Consider the following 21,560-nt stretch of genomic DNA (forward strand, 5'->3'; position numbering starts at 1 on the left):
TTCTTAGACTTTCTTCATAAGAGGAACCCTTTGTTCCATTCACTAATTTTGTTGCCCTTCTCTGTATTCGTTCCAGCAGCTTTACATCATTCCTAAAATGAGGACTCCAGACCTGTATACATTACTCAATGTGTGGCCTGACCATTGCTTTATATAAGGGGATAATCACCTCCTTATCCCTGCTAGAAAAATTCCTGTATATCACTGACAAGACAACATGAGCTACCCTTGCAGACTTTCTTCACTATTCCGAAAAATTTGTATCTGACTGCACAATTACTCCCAGGTCTTTTTAATTCTCCACTTCCCTGAGTGTAATACCACAGTTGGTGCGTTTGTCTTGGGTTACTGCTACCCGTATGCAGTACTTTACATTTGTCAATGTTAAACTTCAGTTGCCACCTCTCAGCCCACCTGCTCAACGTTTCTAGATCCTCTTGCAGTAGTGTACTGTCATTAGTGTCATTAACAACCCTGCCAACATTCATATCGTCTGTAAACTTAGACATTAAGCCTAATATACTTTCATCAATATCATTAATTAATACCCCAGGGGCTCACATCTAGGGAGTATGGGCTTGGCACGCCCAGGGTTCTGAGCTGGATATCATCACTCTTCTCTTTCTCGGTGATTCCCTTCTACTTCTGATTCTCTCTCTCTCTCTCTCTCTCTCTCTCCCTCTCTCTCTCTCTCTCTCTCTCTCTCTCTCTCTCTCCCCCCCCCCCCCCTCTCTCTCTCTCTCTCTGTCTCTTCAGAATTTTTTTTGGCTGGTGCAGCATAAGCCTCAGGCTTCCTTGCACCATATGCTACTAATAAACTCTCAATCTTCTCCCACTCAACCATCCCTTTATCCATAGCAGTATTTTGCCCTTAATGCCATACTAATCCAATTCGTACACTAGTCTTCCGTGTGCTATCAAAAACTTTCTTATGATCCAAGTATATGATATCAAAATTATTTTTTTCATCCAGTTCCTTTGTGACCACATCTGACTGGTCAGACAAGAGTTCCCCTTAACAAATCCATCCTGTGTCTGGACTATAACCGAAGTGTTGTCTAGATGATCCTGCAGTGCTTCTTTAACCAGTGCCTCCATTAATTTCACCAGAATAGAAGTCAAACTAACAGATCTGTAATTGCTCGTGTCACCCTTTGATCCTCCTTTGTGAATTGGGGTCACATTTGCACATCTCCAGTCCATGGGTACCTACCCTGAGTCCAAGGAAGCTCTCATAATTATGGCTAAGGGTTTGCTTACTTCCTTTGCTGCCTCCTTTAATATAACTATGTAAATCCCATCCACTCCAGGTGCCTTATTTATGTTTATCTTGAACAATTTTTCCTCCAATTTCCTCTCAATTATTAAAAAATCATATAACTCACTACCTTAGTTTAATACATCTCTGGTATTCCCCTCCCTGAATAACTCCTCATGTGTAAATGTAGATGCAAAATACTCATTCAGTTTGTTAGCTATCTGAGCAGGATCATCAACAGTTGAACCATCGATATCAAGTGGACCAATCTGATCCATTCCCTTCCTTCTAGAGTTTACATAAGAGAACTATTTGCTGCTTTTCTTTGCATCCTTTGCCAAAGATTTCTCGTAATCTGCCTTTGCCTGCCTAACTTCCTTTGTGACTTGATTACAGAACAGCTTATATCTTCCATAGGCTTCTGTGTCACTTGTTAATTTATATGTATCCCGTGCATTTTTCTTCTCTGCCACGTCTGATTAGTTCATCTGACATCCATTTAGACCTAAACGTTGAACAGTATTTCTTAGTTCGTATGAAAAGGCTAGTAGCTTCTAAGATTAATTCTTTGATTGTTTCCCATTTAGAATTTGCTGTTGGTAACCTCATTAGTTGATCCCACTGTATAGACTTTAAAAACTGTCTCAGACCTCCGTAGTCACCTTTACGAAAGCAAAAACTCTTCCTTTTACCCTGATGTAATTACCCTGATGGTAATTACCTCTTTGAATAAATCCCACATCAGCGCACTGCGATCACTGCCACCTAGTGGTTCCTTTATCTGCAGATTCTTAATGCATGAAGAATCACTACTGATAATCAGATCAAGAGTATTACTCCCTCTGGTTGCTTCCTGATGGATCAGGAGGCAACCAGAGGGAGTAATATGACCAACACACAAGTTCCAGTCAATATCTGGGAAATTAAAATCCACCATTATAAGACAGTCTGATTTACTGGTCCACTCTATTTCTTTGCACAGCTGATTATTATACTCATCAGAGTTATTAGGCCTATAGCACACTCCTACTCTTAATTTTGCTTTCTCAGTTCTAATTTTACACTAGACTGACTCGACATTGCACTGTCCAGCCATATCAACTGGATGCACTTTCTTACATTTTATGTGTTTCTTATCTAATAGCATAACCCCTCCTCCCTTCCCGTCCTGTCTATCCTTCTTGTACATATTGCACTCCCCAAATTCCAATTCTGCATTCCTTATATCTGTGTGACATCATGTCTCTGATATCCCAACAATATCTGCCTTTGACCAGCACCTCAAATTCATCAAATTTATTTACTACACTCCTAGCATTGATGTACTACAAACAGTTATCTGAGGCAGTTATCCAAAAGCAGCAAACGTTTTCTATTGTTCTCACTTATCCTGCAGTCTAAATCTCTGATCCATTCTTCGTAGATTTGTGATGTCATCATGCCTTTTGGTTTGATCGATACATAGTCAGTAATGTTTTCACACCTTTAAAGCATTGAGGCTTCTAGGCTTTCCCAATGATTAAAAGAGGAAGCGTCTCTATGCCAGACATGTTTGCTGCTAGGAGAACGATAGTCCGTTGTTTGGCCTTCTTTCTATCACTATATTTCTCGCCTTTAAATGTAAATGTTTTACTGGTATCAATTCAAAAAAAAGAGTCTACTTTCATCAGCATTGAAGATGTCATTATGGTAATATGTCAGCAGAACATTTTTTAAAAGATTTTCCTTCCATTCCTGTGTAGCGTCAATGTCCACAGTTGCACTTTCACCACACCCTTTTTTGTAAGACAGACCTTGATGGGTCATAAATTTCTTGAACCATCCATCTGAACTTTTAAATTCTTCAGTATCCATTTGATGCACAAATAATTCAGCCTTAGCTTTTAAAAGATTACCATCTATAGGAACGTTTTTTGCTTGCATCATTATCCATTCCAAAAGTACCTCGTTCAAGATCCAAATACTTCATCTTTCATGCTCGAATCCTTCCTGGTTCAGCAGATTTCTGTAAACTTTCAATCTTTTTCCAATCTTTTAGAATAGTGAACAGAGTACTCTTGGGAATGCTGAACTATTTGTAAAATCCTAATTTTAACTGCATTTGGCAAAGCTATCTGCTTTCTGCTTGGAGGCATACCAATAAACATACACTCTAACTAATGAAATTAACTTCTACCCGATGTTCATTTCATTACTACACTGTGAGAAAAGAGCGTGAGAAATGTTAACAAATGATTTTTCACCGCAGGCCGCAAGCTCGTCAATTGTTTCAATATATTTGAAGCATTCTGTCAATTTTAAATGCAAATATTGTAATAAAAAAAGTAAAAATTGAGATTAAGAGGTATAAATTTATGGTCGTTATAGAGAAATCCTTTTATATTCAAAGTCTTTATACTGAATGTAAAAGAGCATTAGGTTAATGCAAAATTGGCCAGGACCAACCATATACACCAGGGGTGGCTAAGTTGATTGCGATCTACCAGTCAATCGCTGCTTTAATTTTGGTCAATCATGACGAATTTTAAATATATATAAAAAAATAGATTAGTCAAAATCTAAATGTTATTATTATTATGGGCTCCACTGCATAAGCTTATTATAAATCCTTTAAACCATGTGACCACGCTTGTCACCGCGCAACCTCTAGGCTTGTCTAGTGAAAATTCACGCAGTTACTTTGTGGAGAGCATAGTGTATGTGTCGAATTCTTATTTAGCTTACTTAATATTAATAACTGGATAGTACTTAATGATTAATTTAATACCCTTTGATTTAAAATGAATACTACGAAAAAGAGTAAAACATATCATTTTCATCGAGTGGGAACTAGAATAAATTTTTGTAATGATAAAAGAAAAATTTTGTTGTTTTATTTGCAATGCTTCCATGGCTATACCCAAACAAGGAAATTTAGAAAGGCACTTCAGCGCACTCTGTGGTATCCAAAAAAATATATTAAAAGAACTTAATTCCAAATTATTCACACAACAAAATTTATTCATGACACCTAATTTGCAATCTAATGCAGTAACTGTAGCATCATTTAAAGTGAGTAATCTTGCAAAAAAATGCAAACCATTTTCTAATGGTCAATTCATCAAAGGTGCATTTTTAGAAATAACAGATTCTCTTTTTGAAAATTTTAAGAACAAAAATGAAATTAAAAGTGCTTCTCAAAATACTGTGATGTGCCACATCAAAACAAATGAGTAAAAATGTGAGCGAACAATTGCATGCTCATATTGCTAATTGTGTGTCCTTTTCTTTACAACTGGATGAATCTAAATTGCTCATTTTTATTTGCATGGTTTTTGATTATTCTGCCACTAGAGAAGAACTTCTGGGTATGGTTTCGTTAAAAGAAAGAACTTGATATATTTCTTTCGTTAAAAGAAATATATCAAGACTTTCGTTAAAAAAGAAAGTCTTGATATATTTAACACATTCAAAAATTTTATTGAAAAAATTAAATTACCACTATTTAAGCTCGTATCAATAACAACAGATGGAGCTAAAGCAATGACAGGGCATCTTAGCGGATTCATCGCATTGTGCCAAAGGGTGATGAATTCCCAGATTTTTTGAGTCACCACCGTATCATCCACCAACAAGTGTTAGCCAGCAAAAGATTAAATACTAAATGTTGTGGACATAGCTTTCAAAATTGTGAATTCCATCAGAGGACAATCTCTTCAAAGGAGACTTTTCAAAATGCAACTCGATGAAAATGAACCAGATCTGATATTACACACAGATGTGAGGTGGCTGATTTGGAGTAAGTTTCTACAGAGATTTCAAAATTTGCTGAATGAATTTAAAAAATTTGTTGATGAAAGGGGAGATGATTATCAGCACCTACAAGATATGGAGTGGTGGTGTGATCTGACTTTTTGGCAGATTTTACCAGTAAATTAAGTAATCTGAATTTGGAATTTCAAGGAAAAAAATAAAAATGTGGGTGATGTGATTAGTAGTAGTTCTGCATATAAATATCAATTTTTGGCAAAGGCTAAGGATCTCAAAGGGAAAAAAATTGATCATTTTGCAAATAGGCAAGATCATTTGCAAAAATATTCTGTTTTTGAATATAATAGGGAGAAATATGTTTCTGAAATTGAGAAAAATGTGGATGATTTTGAAACAGTTGAAGAAATTGCTTAATTTATTTCTTATCCATTTAATGACAACTTAGATGATAAGAAACAAATTGCAGAAAACACCGAGATTTTTCACATGGAGAAAATATCACTTGAAAATGAAATTATTACATTGTGAAACGATATCTTCCTAAAAGCCAGATAATCCGAAAAAGACTTTTGGAATGTTTCCCGAGAAAAGTACCCAAATGTAAAAAAATTCACTGAACTTTTAAATTCCTGTTTTGGTTCCACATATCTATGTGAATCGGCCTTTTCATATTTGAAACAAACAGACGAAGAATTGCTCTACTCTTACCGACTTGCATACAGAAGATTCTTTACAGTCGGTCTTATCACAGTACATCCCCGATATTTAAACCTTGGCAGATGACATGAACACAAATTAAAAATTTTAATATTTATGAATTTAAAATAAGAATTCTGAATTGTATTTAAGTTTAAAATTTATAAACAACATTTTTCAATTTGTGTTGATTAACTTTTTTAACCATGTGCAATGAAATTCTTGAGATGGTAGATCATGGCACATTTTGATGAAAAAAAGTAGATTGCATCGCAAATTAAGTTGCTCACCCCTGACATATGCTATAACATCCTAAAACATAGGATGTTATAGCATGTTCAGACATTAAAAAGAAGGTCGCTATAAAGAGCTTCTACTGTATATATAAAATCATTTAGGTACAAAGTCTTAATTTTACAGACCTTCACAAAGAAACACACAGAGTCAGCCACTATCAAAAATTCACTGTGGGATGGGGGGGATGCATACGTGCACTGCAAACTCACACATGAAAGGGTTAAACATCTCATTTGGTAAGTTCTAAGGATGAAATAATATGAGGTAAAATGCCATTTTATGTGAAGAGGGTATTTTCAGGGCATGTAGGAATCACTTGATTGTTGGAGAGATGAAATTGCTGTTGAACAACCACAAGACAATTTCAGACTGGTTACGATTGTGGCAATTGGTTTTTTTCAAGAAACCATTTGCTGTGTGAATTTCATTGCATTAGGACTTATCTGGAAATGGAAGTGAATGTGTTTAAGCCTATATTCTGCATTTTGGATAGTTATTACATCATTTAAGTGGAAATATGCTTCATCTTGCAACGGAATCTTTGTGGCCATTCATCTCAGAAACTGCAGTTCAAATGGAGCATGGATTTTATTCTGTTGAGCACGTGGGATTTTGCATGGGGAGCAATCTAAAATTTTCCTCATTACTGTTGTTTTTGCCATTGTTTTCTATTTTGCAATACCTTGTACCCTGCAATTCCTGTCCAGTGCTTTCACAGTTCATTCAGTAATGACTTTGGCAACCTTCTTTCAGTCATGTTCAGCTTGCACGTGAAATTATTTGCAAAATAATTGTAGGCAGCTCATTATGAGAGAACAGACTTTATTTTTAGCTATAACTGAGATGTGGAAGTTATTTGGAGTTGTATAATGAGGACTTTAATTTGTTTCTCCTCTGCATGATTGCTATTCAATTTTCAAGAGTTAACTGTTTAAGTTTAATTATCTGATATTTTGTAAATGTTAAAATATATTCTTAAAAATTTAATATTTTGTACAGTCAGGATCCAAAACCTGTTGAATGCAGCCTGTGCCAAAGAAAATTCAAAAACATTCCTGCTTTAAATGGACATATGCGACTTCACGGAGGTTATTTTAAGAAGGTATGTTCCTTAATATATTTCCTTTGAGTTTTCTTTCTTTCTTTCTTTCTTTTTTTTTTTTTTTTTTTTTTTTTTTAATAAATGTAAATTATCACTGAAAATATTTCTGGGGCATTTCTGATAACTATTGTTTATAGTAATATATCATATTGGAGATATAATTATTTTGTAAGATCTGGCTTTTGAATGGAATCATTGTCTCTGTTTTTTTTAATAGAGGGGATCATTGCTGTTCATATATGTGATCAGATTTATATATATATATATATATTACTCTTAACATTCTTCAGTCTTAATCTATAGAGATTTTCTTCAGGTACAGAAACATCAGTGTTTTTTTTTTTTTTTTTGCCAGGGCAGCAGAAGCTTGTGGCGTCCTTGCACTATATGACTAATACTAATCCCTTCATGTGCCCCAGTATAGTTTTTAAAGTCCCTTAACTTCTTTATATATTTTATTACTTCAGTCTGTTTTATTAAGATTTTTAAGTTCTGTTGTATAATTTTAGGTTTTGTAGACATTCATATAGCTATTGTTTTTTTTTTTTTTTTTTTTACCCAGTTATAATTTTTCTTCAACTTTTGATATTACAGTCAAACCTGAAATATGCTGCAGTATTGTGTAAAATTCAGTATCAAAACATGATTAAAAAGCGAGTGCCAAATAAATATAATGGGACATGTTCACACTGACCTATTTTTTAGTTAACTATTCATTTGAATTAAATTTTCTTTTCTTATCACAGCATTTTATAGTAAAGTTTCAAGAATTTTATTTTATGTGGTATACCATATTCCCAGCATACATTTCTTGCAAAATCAAAAAACTTAACTTTATCTAAACATGAGATAGCTGCTACAGTTGAAACATAATTTTCTATGACATGTGGCAAGTTTCCTTTCTTATTATCCATAGGATTTCATTCTGAAACATCAGCAGTAATTTCAGTATCTTTTGTTATGGGGATTATGAATAAGTTATCTGCAGTACAAGTGTTATTTAGCTTAGTGTTACTAGTTGGGAAACAACAATGGGCAAGTTTGGCCATGGGAAGATCAATGACAACGGACTACGTTTGTTGTCCTTTGCCGCATCTAACAACCTGATCATTGGAAACAGCCATTTCCAGCACCCTCAAAAACATCAACTTACATGGCGAAATCCATCTGGCAAGGACTCAGCAATCCTGGACTACATTTTGATCAATGCCAGATTTCGCTCATCACTCATGGATGTTCGTGCCATGAGGGGACCTGATTGCGGATCTGATCATTACCTCATCCGGGCTAAGGTGCAGCTCAAATTACGGCATGCAAAAAGATCATCTCGGTCAGCCAAGCTGGACTGGAGGCAGCTAATGAATGCTGCCAACAAACAGGCATATCAGATCGCCCTATCCAACCGCTTCGAGATGCTGGCCGTGCCCGAGGATATAAATGAAGAAGAAAAGCAGATCTCTGATGCCATCCTGGAATGTGCCAAGCCCCTATGTCCACCTGCCCAACGTCGAACGCAACCATGGATATCAGATGAGTGCCTCGACCTCGTGGACAAACGGAAACAGGCAAAGTTGGTCGACTTTGAACGGTACCGGCAGCTAAACCGAGAAGTCCGACAAAGAATGACAGCAGAAAGAGAAGCATACTGGAACCAAGTGGCAGACGATCTTGAAGTGGCGGCATCCAAAAACGAGTACCGCACTCTCTACCGCACCCTCAGATGTCTGAGTGGAAAGACTAAATTGACTAGTGACAACATCAAGAATGCTGATGGGACCTTCGTGCGATCACCATCCGAACGCCTGCAACGGTGGAGTGAATTCTTCAAAGCTCTGTATAATCACGACCCACCTCAGGGACCGCCAGCAACAGCACTCTCGATCGACCCCCCTGAGGTCTCCATGGTCGATGTTGAGCCTACAGTAGAAGAAGTGAAAGCAGCCATACAATCCCTGAAGAATGGCAAGGCACCAGGAGTGGACCAAGTCACCACAGAAGCGATCAAAGCCGGGGGAGATGTACTGCTTCGCCGACTACACTCACTCCTCAAAACCATCTGGTGCACTGAACAAATTCCGTTAACATGGAGGAAAGCCATTATCGTACCAATCCACAAGAAAGGTGATAACCGGGACTGCAAGAACTACCGTGGCATCAGCCTCCTTTCCATCATTGGAAAGGTCTTTATGAAGATTATCCAGTCAAGACTGCAAAAACATCGCGAGCAAACCAGTCGAGAAGAACAGGCAGGATTTAGACCCGGGCGAGGATGCTGTGATCAAATCTTTGCCATTCGTCAGCTGATGGAGGAGAGGATCCGGTGTGGACAGCGAACCGTCATTGTTTTCATTGACTTTAAGTCTGCTTTCGACTGTGTCCACCGGCCTGCCTTATGGAAACTACTAGAGGTTGAACATGTACCTCGAAAAGTCATCACACTCCTCCAAACTGCATACAACGGTTTAACCAGCCAGGTGCGCATCCAGAACGATTTATCTGAGGAATTTACCATCCAAACTGGAGTCCGCCAAGGGGATGTAGCCTCCCCATTGCTTTTCAACATCGTGGTCGACGCCATTATGAGGCAAGCATTCAGAAACAGACAGGGCATACAATATGACAAGGATCACTATGTGACTGACCTGATGTTTGCTGATGATAGTGCTATCCTTGCCGGTAACGACGCTGACGCCACGGAAATCCTCTACGACATTGCCCGCATTGCCCGGCCATACGGTTTGAAGATCAATGCTGGTAAGACAAAGGCCCTGACAACAGATGGGTCGCAAGCCACCATCTATCTCGAAGGCATCCAGATCGAGCAAGTGCAGGACTTTAAATACCTTGGGTCGCTGGTCCAGGAGAAGAAAGTTGCATCCACCATGGAAATTCACAGCAGAATTGGACAGGCGGCCACTGCGTTCGCCTCGCTCAAATGGTGTCTGTGGAAGAGGACCAACATTTCCACAAAGACTAAAATCCGACTCTTCCGGACTTTGATCCTGCCCATTCTTCTTTACGGATCGGAAACATGGATTTGTCTCAAGTTAGATTTGAACAAACTTGAGGTATTCCAAATGCGATGCCTGCGGCAGATCTTGGGCATCTCTCTTCGCAACCGCATCACTAATGATACCATCCGCGCCAGATGCCAACAGCAACCAACCATTGCCGACCAAATCCAGAAGCGAAGGCTCAGATGGTTTGGCCACGTATGTAGAATGGGCACGAACAGAATACCATCCACACTCCTTTGGAGACAACGACCCACCCAATGGAGCATCCAACGGACTGCGCCTAGGAAAACGTGGGCCAAGCAAGTGGAAGATGACTTGAAGAGCCGACGTCTCGACCTTAACCAGGCCAGGACTGAAGCCATGGATCGTAAGGTATGGAAGAACATCACAGAGCAAGTCCGAAACCCTGCGGCACCTACAGCAGCATACTGGTTGCGTGGCCAACCGCCTCCTCCAGCTGCCAGCTAAGGACCAAAGAAGAAGAAGAAGAAGTGTTACTAGTAATATAGTGGTAGATGACTTCATCTCACAGCCCTTCTATGGCTGCATTATTCAAGATTTCAATTGCAGAAAAACCATCTTTCCAAAAAAATATGGTCACCGACTTCTTATAGAATGCTTAAAATTGTGTCAAAGACATAATTTTAAGCATGCTACAAGAAGTCAGTGACCATCCCCATATCCATTTTTCAGTTGCAAGCTGTTGTCCAGACTCATAAGTTGGTACTCTGTTACTTACATTAAGTAATAGCATTTAAAATTTGCAGTTTTACACAGTGGTTAATGCAGAGTATTGTCTGCCATACAGTTGTCAAACATCAACAAAACTTCACTTTGTTTTGTAGCCATTTCACAATCAAATTGTACTAGAAATTCACTGAATTTGATTGCCAATAGGCATAGATATTTCATTGTATTATCCATGCCTGTTTGTTACTGCAGTATGTACTTGTCCAGTAAAATTTATTTCCTTAAAACAAAATATGAGGTCTTGCAAATTTGCCACAAGTGATTTCTTTTTGATGACATCACCATACTTATTAATGCAAAAAAAAAAAAAAAACAATCGTGTATTGTTTATATTCTTTACTGCCTTAATTTCTGTTACCTTGAAAATACAAAATCATAGAAAGTAGTGTCTGAATAAAATATCTTATCTATGTTTCTTTAGCATTGTGTCCAATAAAGGATAACCACTTTTGAATTTCATCAACATTGTTTTTTCTACATCAGCTCCAAATTTACCAGTCATAAATTTACAATGTTTGTTACTCTGAATGTTTGAATTGCTTCACTTAGCCAGTTTATGGTTTAAAGTGTTCACACACACCTAAAGATAACCCAGATTGGTCTGCTCACTGATAGATATTAATTTCTAATTGCTAGGAAACTAAATAACAGCCTTTTCATTAAGAGAATACAAAGCAGAGATGTTTTGCTTTCCTTTATATTTCACTCCTTCAGACAAAGTTTGAGCACTGTTTAATCATTTTTTATAAGAAGATAGGAACAGCAGTTTTTTCTCCCCTAGTCTCTGTCACATTTCGAAAGTATTTCTGCTTTTGCTGCCAAGCTTAAAACTTATTTTTTGAAACATTTAAAGCATTTTCAAGAACTGCCAAATAGATTACTGAAAATTGACTCTGTTCAAATTGTTTACATAAATAACAAATTTTTTAATTTGATTTCTGTTCTCCTTTTTGTTTATTAAAACTTTCTCAGAGTTTCAGTATGAGCATACAATACTGTATATGGTTATTCGGTATCGAGATGGGCATAATTGTATGGTTTCCCTAATCAGTTATGAAATAAAAAAGAGACAGTGAATGAAATTGAACTAATGTTCTCATAACTGAAGCTTAAGTTGCATTTTTTAATGCTATATATCCCCTCTGTCCTCACATCAGCCATATTTCCAATTACAGCCACTTCCCGACTTACATAAGGGTTGCATTCCGTGGAACTCAACGTAAATCGGAATTTCCCAAAATGCTTATGCAGCACTCACAACTATGTGTGCTGAATTTGATTGAAGCAAAAAATAAATGTTCAACGAACATGTAAATAGAATTATTTATTCAATTTTTTTTATCTCATGTGCAGGAAAAATTACAAAAGTGTACAAATTTACAAAAATTTCAAAATTATAAAATTAAAAAAGAGAGAAGAGACAGGCATAATGTCAGCAAGTCTTACCTTTCGAGCACTGTTTCCAGAATGAACTCTCCAGCTCAGTGGTTCCCAAACTACTGAGATCTATGGACCCTTTCAAAAATCCAAAAAAGTTCCCGGACCCCTTCAAAAATCAAAAAAAAAACTTTGTGGACCCTTATATATAACATATGCATATGTTATATGCATCGGCATTAGCAACTTCACCGCATGCTTTAATGTTTTGGAAACCAGCACAATGCTTGAACCTATTAAACCACCCGTTGCTTGCCACGAACTTGGTTTGGGGTTTGCCATACTTATCCTTAATATCTTCATAAATATTTCTTGCTTTTGCTTGAATGGCCATTGGACTCAGGAACACTTGCTTCCGAAACTGATTTTCCATCCATATTATTAATAGCTTTTCCATCTTTGATATAGCACCTGAATGCTGTTTTGTGATCACTGTTGATCTTAAATTCGTTGATCCTTTAACATGTTCTTTTATATGCACACTGTCCCTTAAAATAGTATGCACTTTTGAACCAGCGAGACCTAATTCTGTGCAATAGATGACAAACTTTGTCCTGCTTTGTACTTCTTAATTAATCATCTTCATTTCTAAATCAATTTTGTTTTGTTTCCTAGCACTGCCAGCATGTGCACTTTCTGATGGGCCTTTCCCTTCACCATTGTAATAAGTAAATAGGAATGAAGAGAAGATTCTGAAAATTTATTTATGTTTTTTATATGATTGAAGATTTCAGTGAAGGGGAACATATTTCACCATAATACTGTAACGTACAACTCCACAGAATTCCAGTTATCGGTATTATCGCAAATGCAATAAGGTCAAGTTTACCACCAGTTTATAATAGATCGTGCTAACAGAAAAGCCCAATAAACCGGAAGTGAAAATTGTTTTTATTGTTTTATGGTGACCTCCAGTAATGTTTTAGAAAAATATCACCAAGGCATTCAAAATTGATTCTTATAATGAAACATATGATAACGATGAAAGTGTAGTGCAATTTCCATTATACAAATGACATTTTAGAGAGATAAATAGCTTAGTTATATAGCGAAAATTTCAACTTCCTAGGTCTGGAACAAATTTCCAAAAAAAAAAAAAAACACTATGTGTTATTGGGTTCACATTACGATATTTTCACGATATCTCTGTTTATTCCTAAGGGGCATATACATTTCCACGATTTTTTTAGGTTTCCACCGGCTGGCAAAAACTTACTTAAAGTCGAATTTCCTTAAGTCGAGTATTACATAAGCCGGGGAGTGCCTGTATACCTTTCTGATTGATTATCAAAAATCCATGTTCGGTTATTAGCTACAAGTTTTTTTGCAATATATAAGTGGCATCATAATTTTTTAATATGTGTTGTAGAAAATAATGCTTTCTTGTGAATTTAAAAAAAAAAAAAACTATCAATCACATAGTGGGAAAAGATTATAATCACATGCACAAAAAAATTCATTATGCAAATCACATTTTTGACAGCTGATACATTACAGCTCTCCAGAATTTTAAAGGAAGTCATCCCAGTTTAAGGCGCCTCCGTAGCCAGGCGGGAAAGAGCAGTAGTGCGTAGCACACGCTTCTTGATTAGACCGGGGATGCGGGAATACGGAGGATGCGGAAAGGTCAGGGAATGACCACCGCATATCCCGGAGCAATATGGCCTTAGTTCCTAATGCTCCTAAAAACCAAATAGTAGTATACCAAATAACAGCAACAACATCCCAGCTTATGAAGAAAACAAAAAACAGTGGAAGGATTAACTATAAATGTGAACTGTGACACATACCACATGGTGGTATGTGTCTTGCTAGCTTGTCAGTTAGATGTTAGATATACCACCATTCAGCACATTCACCACAATAATTTGCATCCCTGTAAGTTTCTCCTTGTTCAAGGAGAAAGTGAGAGAGAGATGCAAAACTCTTACCTGCAGATATTGAATATCTTGTGTCCTACCACGAGTGGATTCTATCAATTATGAATTACAACCGTAAGCTCCACGACTTTGTATTAACATTACCTGTGACTACACCAAATAATGAGCAGTGTAGCCAAGTGACATATTATACAGGGTGTTTCAGTTAAACGTTTCAGAACTTCTAAGAGGGATAGGGTACATCCTGACAACTCGAAATCATGTAGCAATGTGGGGTCGGAAATGCTTTCCTGAAGCGGTGTTGTACACAGAAGCACCATAAAGAAAAGAGACCGTAAGTGAGAAATCGTTTTAATAATACATGAAAAGAAGCAAAAGGTACATGGATTAAAGTAAGTGTTCGAAGTTTCTTCAACCTCGTATTGCTTTCGCACAGTGGTACCTTGGAAAATGTGCTACAAATCCCCTTTTTCCTGCTGAAATGTTGTTTTCCGATGAGGCATCCTTCACAAGGGAACGAATTTTCAACACGCATAACGACCATATCTGGGCGGTCGAGAACCCGCATGCAATACGACGTCGTGCAGCACAGATTCGGTCAATGTATGGGCCGGTATTATGGGAGATCACCTCATCGGACCTTACCTGTTACCGTGTCGTCTAACCGGACCTATCTACTTGATCTTTCTGCAGCAAGTATTGCCACAACTTTTGAGAGATGAACAGATTTCTGCATCGACGCAACAGACAATGTGGTTCCAACACGATGGAGCCCCTGCCCATTATAGCGGAGATGTTCGTAACTACCTGGATGTCACATTTGGTCAACAGTGGATCGGACGTGGTGGTCCCGTGCGTTGGCCTGCTCGGTCACCCGACCTATCATGTCTTAATTTTTATTTCTGGGGTTAAATCGCTAGTTTATGACACCCCTGTTGACAATGCTGAGGAGCTGGTTGCAAGAATCGCAGTAGCTGCCGAAGAAATTCGAAATTCGCCTGGAGTATTCCAGAATGTTCGGATGTCCATGCGTCGGAGATGTGAGGCGTGCATTGTAGCCCGTGGAAGAAACTTCGAACACTTACTTTAATCCATGTACCTTTTGCTTCTTTTCATGTATTATTAAAACGATTTCTCACTTACGGTCTCTTTTCTTTATGGTGCTTCTGTGTACAACACCGCTTCAGGAAAGCATTTCCGACCCCACATTGCTATATGATTTCGAGTTGTCAAGATGTACCCTACCCCTCTTAGAAGTTCTGAAACGTTTAACTGAAACACCCTGTATATATATAGTTTCCGAAATTTGAACGTTGTGTGGGAACTTCGTCTAGTATGGACTTGTGGTGCTAGGAAACACTGTGTGCATTCTTTGTGAATCAGTGTGCCACATGTCGTTGGGCTAGATAGAGTCATTGAATATTTGTGCACAGTTCTTTGGTGTGTGTTTCGCATAGTTTGCAATTGTTGCAATGGCTGTGTGAGAGAGCAATGTGCTTGCATCGTTTTGTTTCCTTCTTAATGATACAGCAGCAGAAACCCATAAGAAGTTGAAACAAGCTTTTGGTGACAATGCTTTAGGCTAGACGCAGACCGACTATTGGTTTAACTGTTGTAAAAACAGTTGAATGTCGGTTGATGACGACAATCACTCTGGGTGTCCATCATTGAGCACCATCCCGGAAAATGTCTCAAAGGTTTGTGTGGCAATCAATGAAAACTGCAGGCAGACCATACACAACATTTGTGTCATTGTAGGACTATTGTATGGCATGTGTCAGCAGATTTTGTAAACCCAAATCAAATCAAGTCAGCAGATTTTGCCAGACGAGTTGAGCATGAGAAGGATCGGCCAAGTTTGTGCCATGGATGCTGAGTGAGGACCAAAAGCAGCATTGAATGGAAGTTAGCAGAGAACAGGCCAGGAGTGATCAAAACTTCCTTTCTACGGTTGTCACTGGTAACAAGAGTTGGGTATATAGTATGACCCAGAAACCAAGCAGCAATCATCCCAGTGGAAGAGTCCATCTTTGCCCTGACCGTAGAAAGCCCGATGAGTGAGGAGCAATGTGAAGTCCATGCTCGTCTGATTTATGGACATTGATGAGCTTATCCATAAAGAATTCATCCTGCCTGGCCAGACCGTCAACGCAGAGTTCTACTGTGACATCCTGAGGTGGTTAAGGAAAGCTGTCAGGAGGAAACGTCTAGAGAAGTGGCGCACAAAGAACTGGGTCCTTCACCATGCCGGCCCACACAACTCTTGCTGTAGTGCAGGTTTTGGTATCCAACAACACGACAATCATCCCCACCCTCTTTATTTGCCACACTTAGCCCCCTGCAACTTCTTCCTCTTCCCAAGAATGAAAATCAAGCTGAAGGGTCGAATATTTGGCAGCGTAGAGTATATCCATACCGAATCGCAGGCAATGCTGAAAACTATGATGAAGAAGGACTTTCAGGATGCAATCAAATCATGGGAGAAGTGCTGGGATTGTCATTCGCCCTCTCAAAGGGACTAAGCAGGCGAATAAGATCCAAGCTGAGTCTAATTTATTTTATAAATACATTTCGGGAACTTTTGGGTAGCACTTCGTATATATATTTATATATATATATATATATATCCATATTAGGCGAAGAATTATTTGTAAATTTTAACATTATAGATAACTTAAGGTTGTTAATGAAATCAGCACCGATTAATACCATCTATGTTAAAGATTGTGCATTACATCGGTATGATATGATAGAATATGGTAGTGTAAAAATATATCAGATTAGCAATGAGGTAGCAGGTTGAGTGAGATAAGGTGCAGTCTGTGAAAGACCTGTGCGTCAAAACCGCCCAAGTAACGTGCAAAGGCCAACGCCAGCACTGTGGCAAAACCTAGAAGTACATTATGTAATATAAGGTGAGAGTAAAGCAAAAAAAGATAAAAGTAGTAATGGTAGTAAAATAAAAAGTAATGAACTGAAAAACAAGTTGAAATATAATAGAGCAAAATTATAAAATGTGTTAATTATGGGTTAGTAGATATATTGAAAGGGACTTTATCAAGGGCTAACCCTCTCAATATATCGGCCCATAATTAACGTAACTATCTGTTTCTGTTGTCAACTGCCCGCATAACTAGGTTCGAATATATGTAGGATAGTATAATAGTAATAATATAGTACCAAAGTAGGTAAGGTAATTTAGCATATTATAATATAAGGGCCGAAAGCTGATAATAAGTAATTTAGAAGTAATATGATGTAAGGGCCAAGCACTGATAATAAGCAATTTGGAAATAATATGATATAAGGGCCAAGCGCTGATAATAAGCAGATTTAGATTAGTAGTTTACGGGAGAGATGACTATTAGCCCGACAGATTGCTTAGTAGCATAAAGAATACAATAGAGCAAGAGTTCCATCCACTGTTGTTATATATATTTATATTATCTATGTTGAATAGGCAGCATGGGCTAAAGGAAGTAGAATGGAAATAGGATAAAGAATAGCAATAGTACCTCAATCCCCCTCGAATTGCTCTAATAGTTCATGAAATATGAAAAATGTAGGGTTATATAGTATATGGCTAAAAGTATAGAAAAAGGAAGAATACAATTGTATGTGGGAAGAAACCAGGACCGTAACTTCCCGTCCCTTAAAGAAAGGGATCCTGGTTTATGGTTATAAGTATCACATCGTATAAGATGTAGGAGATATACTGTAACAGAAAATAGGAAGCTGAAGATATAATAAGGACTTAGCATACTATAGATATGATGGACCAAATGGTTGATATATATAGAACAAATTCCTGGTGAAAAATATATAAGTAAGTATGCTTACCACCGGTGAACGTGAAGATAGAAAGACCGAGAAGTGGAGCACGTGTATTATTTATCCAATGCTGGTAGATGTGGGCATCCTCTGGGTTCGGGAGTTAGTGAAATAAAATCAGAAACCAAGCCAAAAAACGATGCCAAAAAAAAACACCGTAGCGCCCTCTGGAATCTGTGTGGAGGAACTAGCAAATTGTATATATAATTTACATGTAATAAGCGGTGGTGTAAATGCAGAACAGTAGATGGTTCTCTGGAGAATAGAGCATATGGCGAATAGCAAATAGGAATATAAAGTGAAATAAAGAAATTTATTCCTACCCATGGAGCTCGATAATGTCCCTTTCAGTATATCTACTAACCCATAATTAACACATTTTGTTAATTATTTTGCTCTATTATATTTCATTATATTATATATATAGAACAAATTCCTGGTGAAAAATAATGAACTGAAAAACTTATGTTTTTCAGTTCATTACTTTTTATGTTACTACCATTACTACTTTTATCTCATTTTGCTTTATGTTTTATCTCATTTTGCTTTACTCTCACCTTATATTACATATTGTACTTCTAGATTTTGATGCACAGGTCTTTCGATGCACACCTTATCTCACTCAACCTGCTACCTCATTGCTAATCCGATATGTTTTTACACTTCCATATTCTATCACATCTAGAACATATATATATACAATGGATTCCGGTTATCTGGGCCATCGGTTAATCGGGGCAGCCGTTTATTTGGGACAAATCTTAAAAACCAGAACCCAATCGAGAAAATAGCCAGGGTTTACTTCGCTTAATTGGGACAAAATGCCGTTTAATCGGGGCAGGAGACCGCAGCACTGGAGATTACCCTACAATTGTCTCCGACCGTACCACGTAGTTCGGTCGGATTTCTGGAGGTCACAACCATAAAACAATAAAAACAATTAGCAGTTACCTGTTTATTGGGCTTTTCTGTTAGTGCAATCTATCATAAACGGATAGTAAACTCGAATTTATTGAATTTGCGATAATACCGACAGCTGGAATTCTGTGGGTTATTATGGTAAAATGTGTTTACACTTCCATGGAATCTTCTCTTCATTCCTATTTTTAAAGCTTTGTAACTTTAAACGTTACTCCATTCCCACTTGCGCGTATTGTGTTACTTGTAATTTGTGTGTGCCATGTTTTTTGTTATTGATCGCTTATCTTTTTACTGTTTTAAATTTTAACTCCCACCCACAAATGTCAGTGAACAGAAATGTCAACTAGTTTAATTAGTATGTACATATTACAGTACGTATTAATTATTCCGATTATCATGTATATTCTTCCAAATTTCACGTATCATTTATTTTTTTTAATTGGTAAGTTAATAAAGGGTAAATTTGTGCTTAATATATCTTTACTTTTATAGCCTGTAGATAATATTCCTCCTATTTTCACTCATTAGAATCGCTGTTTAATAGAATTAAAATTCAATTCACAAACGTGATCACAATGACAGGCACTTACTATGCATCATATAGTGAACGGTACTTTACTATGGCAAGTCCATCATAATGAGATTTGATTGTAGAGTGAACTAATTGTACATTGTATTTTTAACTATTTACGTGAAACTTCGGATAATTGGGACAGCCACTTAATCGGGCCAAAATGCACTGGTCCCGATGTGTCCCAAATAACCGGAATTGACTGTGTATATATATTGATGAAAAAATTTTTATCAATATTATGTTTCTCACAAGCTTTGCCAAGGTGTTGCTTTCACTGCCTTGGATAGCTTGATATGTGCATCTTACTCAGTTTTCTCACTGGGCTGACTTTCAACTTCTAGTAACCATGGATTAATTTTTTGCATATTTTGCTCTCGGTAGCTACAGTATAATTTTGCATATTCCACAATCAGTTTCTCCTCCTCAGCCTTGGCATTGGTATTGTTTTTGAATTATTTCTTTCAAAATTGCCCAAGCTTGTACTTATGTGTAGTAGTACTATTAGTTTTGTGTTTCCTATAGGGTCTGGATGCAGAAAGTCCTTTGGTGACTTGGAATTTATCATATATGCAAATATCTGTAATATTATTCATGATGATTTTTGATTGAACTTGTTGTTAAGCCCATATGGATAGAGTTTTTAGTTTTGGCATGAATAATTCTTCCTGTTGATTTCATGCAATAGGCTAAGGAACTTGAGCTAGGATAGAAATATAAATGTTGGTAAAGCAGTGCATCTGGAAGTGATTGTACTCTACTTCTTGTTCAGAGTTATGGTTGTTATGGTCATTGTACTTCTTGATGTCAGATCTATGTAGGTTAAGCCTGAGGTGGAGCTTTTTTCCAGTTTGTCCTATGTATATCATATTACAGGTTCGACAGGTTAAGAGATAAACCACACCACTGCATTTGCAGAATATTGGTTCTTCAGTATTGTTAGAAACATGTTGAGGATGCATGTATGAGCAAGTAATGCAGAGCTTGTTGGAGTATTTGTTGAATTTTAGATAAGAGTGGGGATGATATGAATTGGAGATGGTGACCTCAATACAATTCAGGTTAGGAGCATTTGATGCTAGTTTGCTCTATGTGGTGTGTGTTAAAGGTGGATATTGCAAGTTTGGAGAATGTGTCGAAGGGCTATACAGAGCATAAGCCCCGGGGTCAAATTTATCCTACTCTGTCCATGTAGTATGTCATTACTAAGTATAGACCTAACCAACTTAAAAACGGCACTAAATGAAATTTTCACAGAGGTGTATTGCTAAAAAAAAATAGTACCGGAATGCTCGTTAAAAAATAGTACTGGAATGCTCATTCTCCAGAAGACTATATGATAATGCCAAATCAACTGCACAGTAAGACTTCAGACTCACGGTTCATAGAACAACCAGTTCTAGCGTTCAGCTCATGGCGAATAAAAATGCAGCATTCGCACGCATCACAGTATATCTCATTCGTTGGATCTCTTTATCTAACACATTGTACTTTAGCAAGAAACATTCAAGTTTCATTGCTAAGTTTATATTTTTGTTTTTAAATAAATTTTTAAAGAAATCTATTAATTTTAAAGATTACTATTAATATATATTTTTAGTAGCAATGGGGTAAAATAGATATTTCTCCCTCCCATTTGATTATGCGATTGTTTCATAATATTGGGTGTATAAATTTAATGATTTTCTATTATGACATTTAGAAAAAAGTACCGCAACGTTGTTCCCGTGCATTCTGGCCCGAATACACCACTGAATTTTCAACAGCTACAAACATATTCTCGGTTGTAATTCAGTTTATCAGAACAATCTCATTTATCTTTGCATTTCCAACAATTACATTTTTGATGGCAAATGTATATACTTACAGCTAGCAGGGCTACCCATGGGGGTAGCCTTGCTAGCTGTGTCTTAGCTAACCTATATCTTTACTGGTCTGAGACCTCTCTACCCTCAGACATAAAGCTTTACAGATATATTGATGACTTGTTAGTATTCAACTACCCTACATTTCAACAGGACTTTGCTGGTATTTACCTTTCAGAACTTAC

The 21,560-nt window shown here is 37.2% G+C and overlaps 1 protein-coding gene across 1 annotated transcript in view; it reads left to right on the forward strand.

Moving 5' to 3' along the window:
• LOC150084620 (uncharacterized) overlaps positions 1–21,560 on the forward strand; it is a 582,065-nt gene that overhangs the window by 205,988 nt on the left and 354,517 nt on the right. Inside the window, exon 8 of the mRNA XM_090376306.1 lies at positions 7,001–7,103. Within this exon, the coding sequence (XP_090232432.1) occupies positions 7,001–7,103 (103 nt within the window). The remainder of the gene's footprint in view (positions 1–7,000; positions 7,104–21,560) is intronic.

The sequence above is a fragment of the Mastigoproctus giganteus genome, chromosome 6 (assembly GCF_048544385.1).
Source record: "Mastigoproctus giganteus isolate SK-2022 chromosome 6, ASM4854438v1, whole genome shotgun sequence".
Taxonomy (NCBI): domain Eukaryota; kingdom Metazoa; phylum Arthropoda; class Arachnida; order Uropygi; family Thelyphonidae; genus Mastigoproctus; species Mastigoproctus giganteus.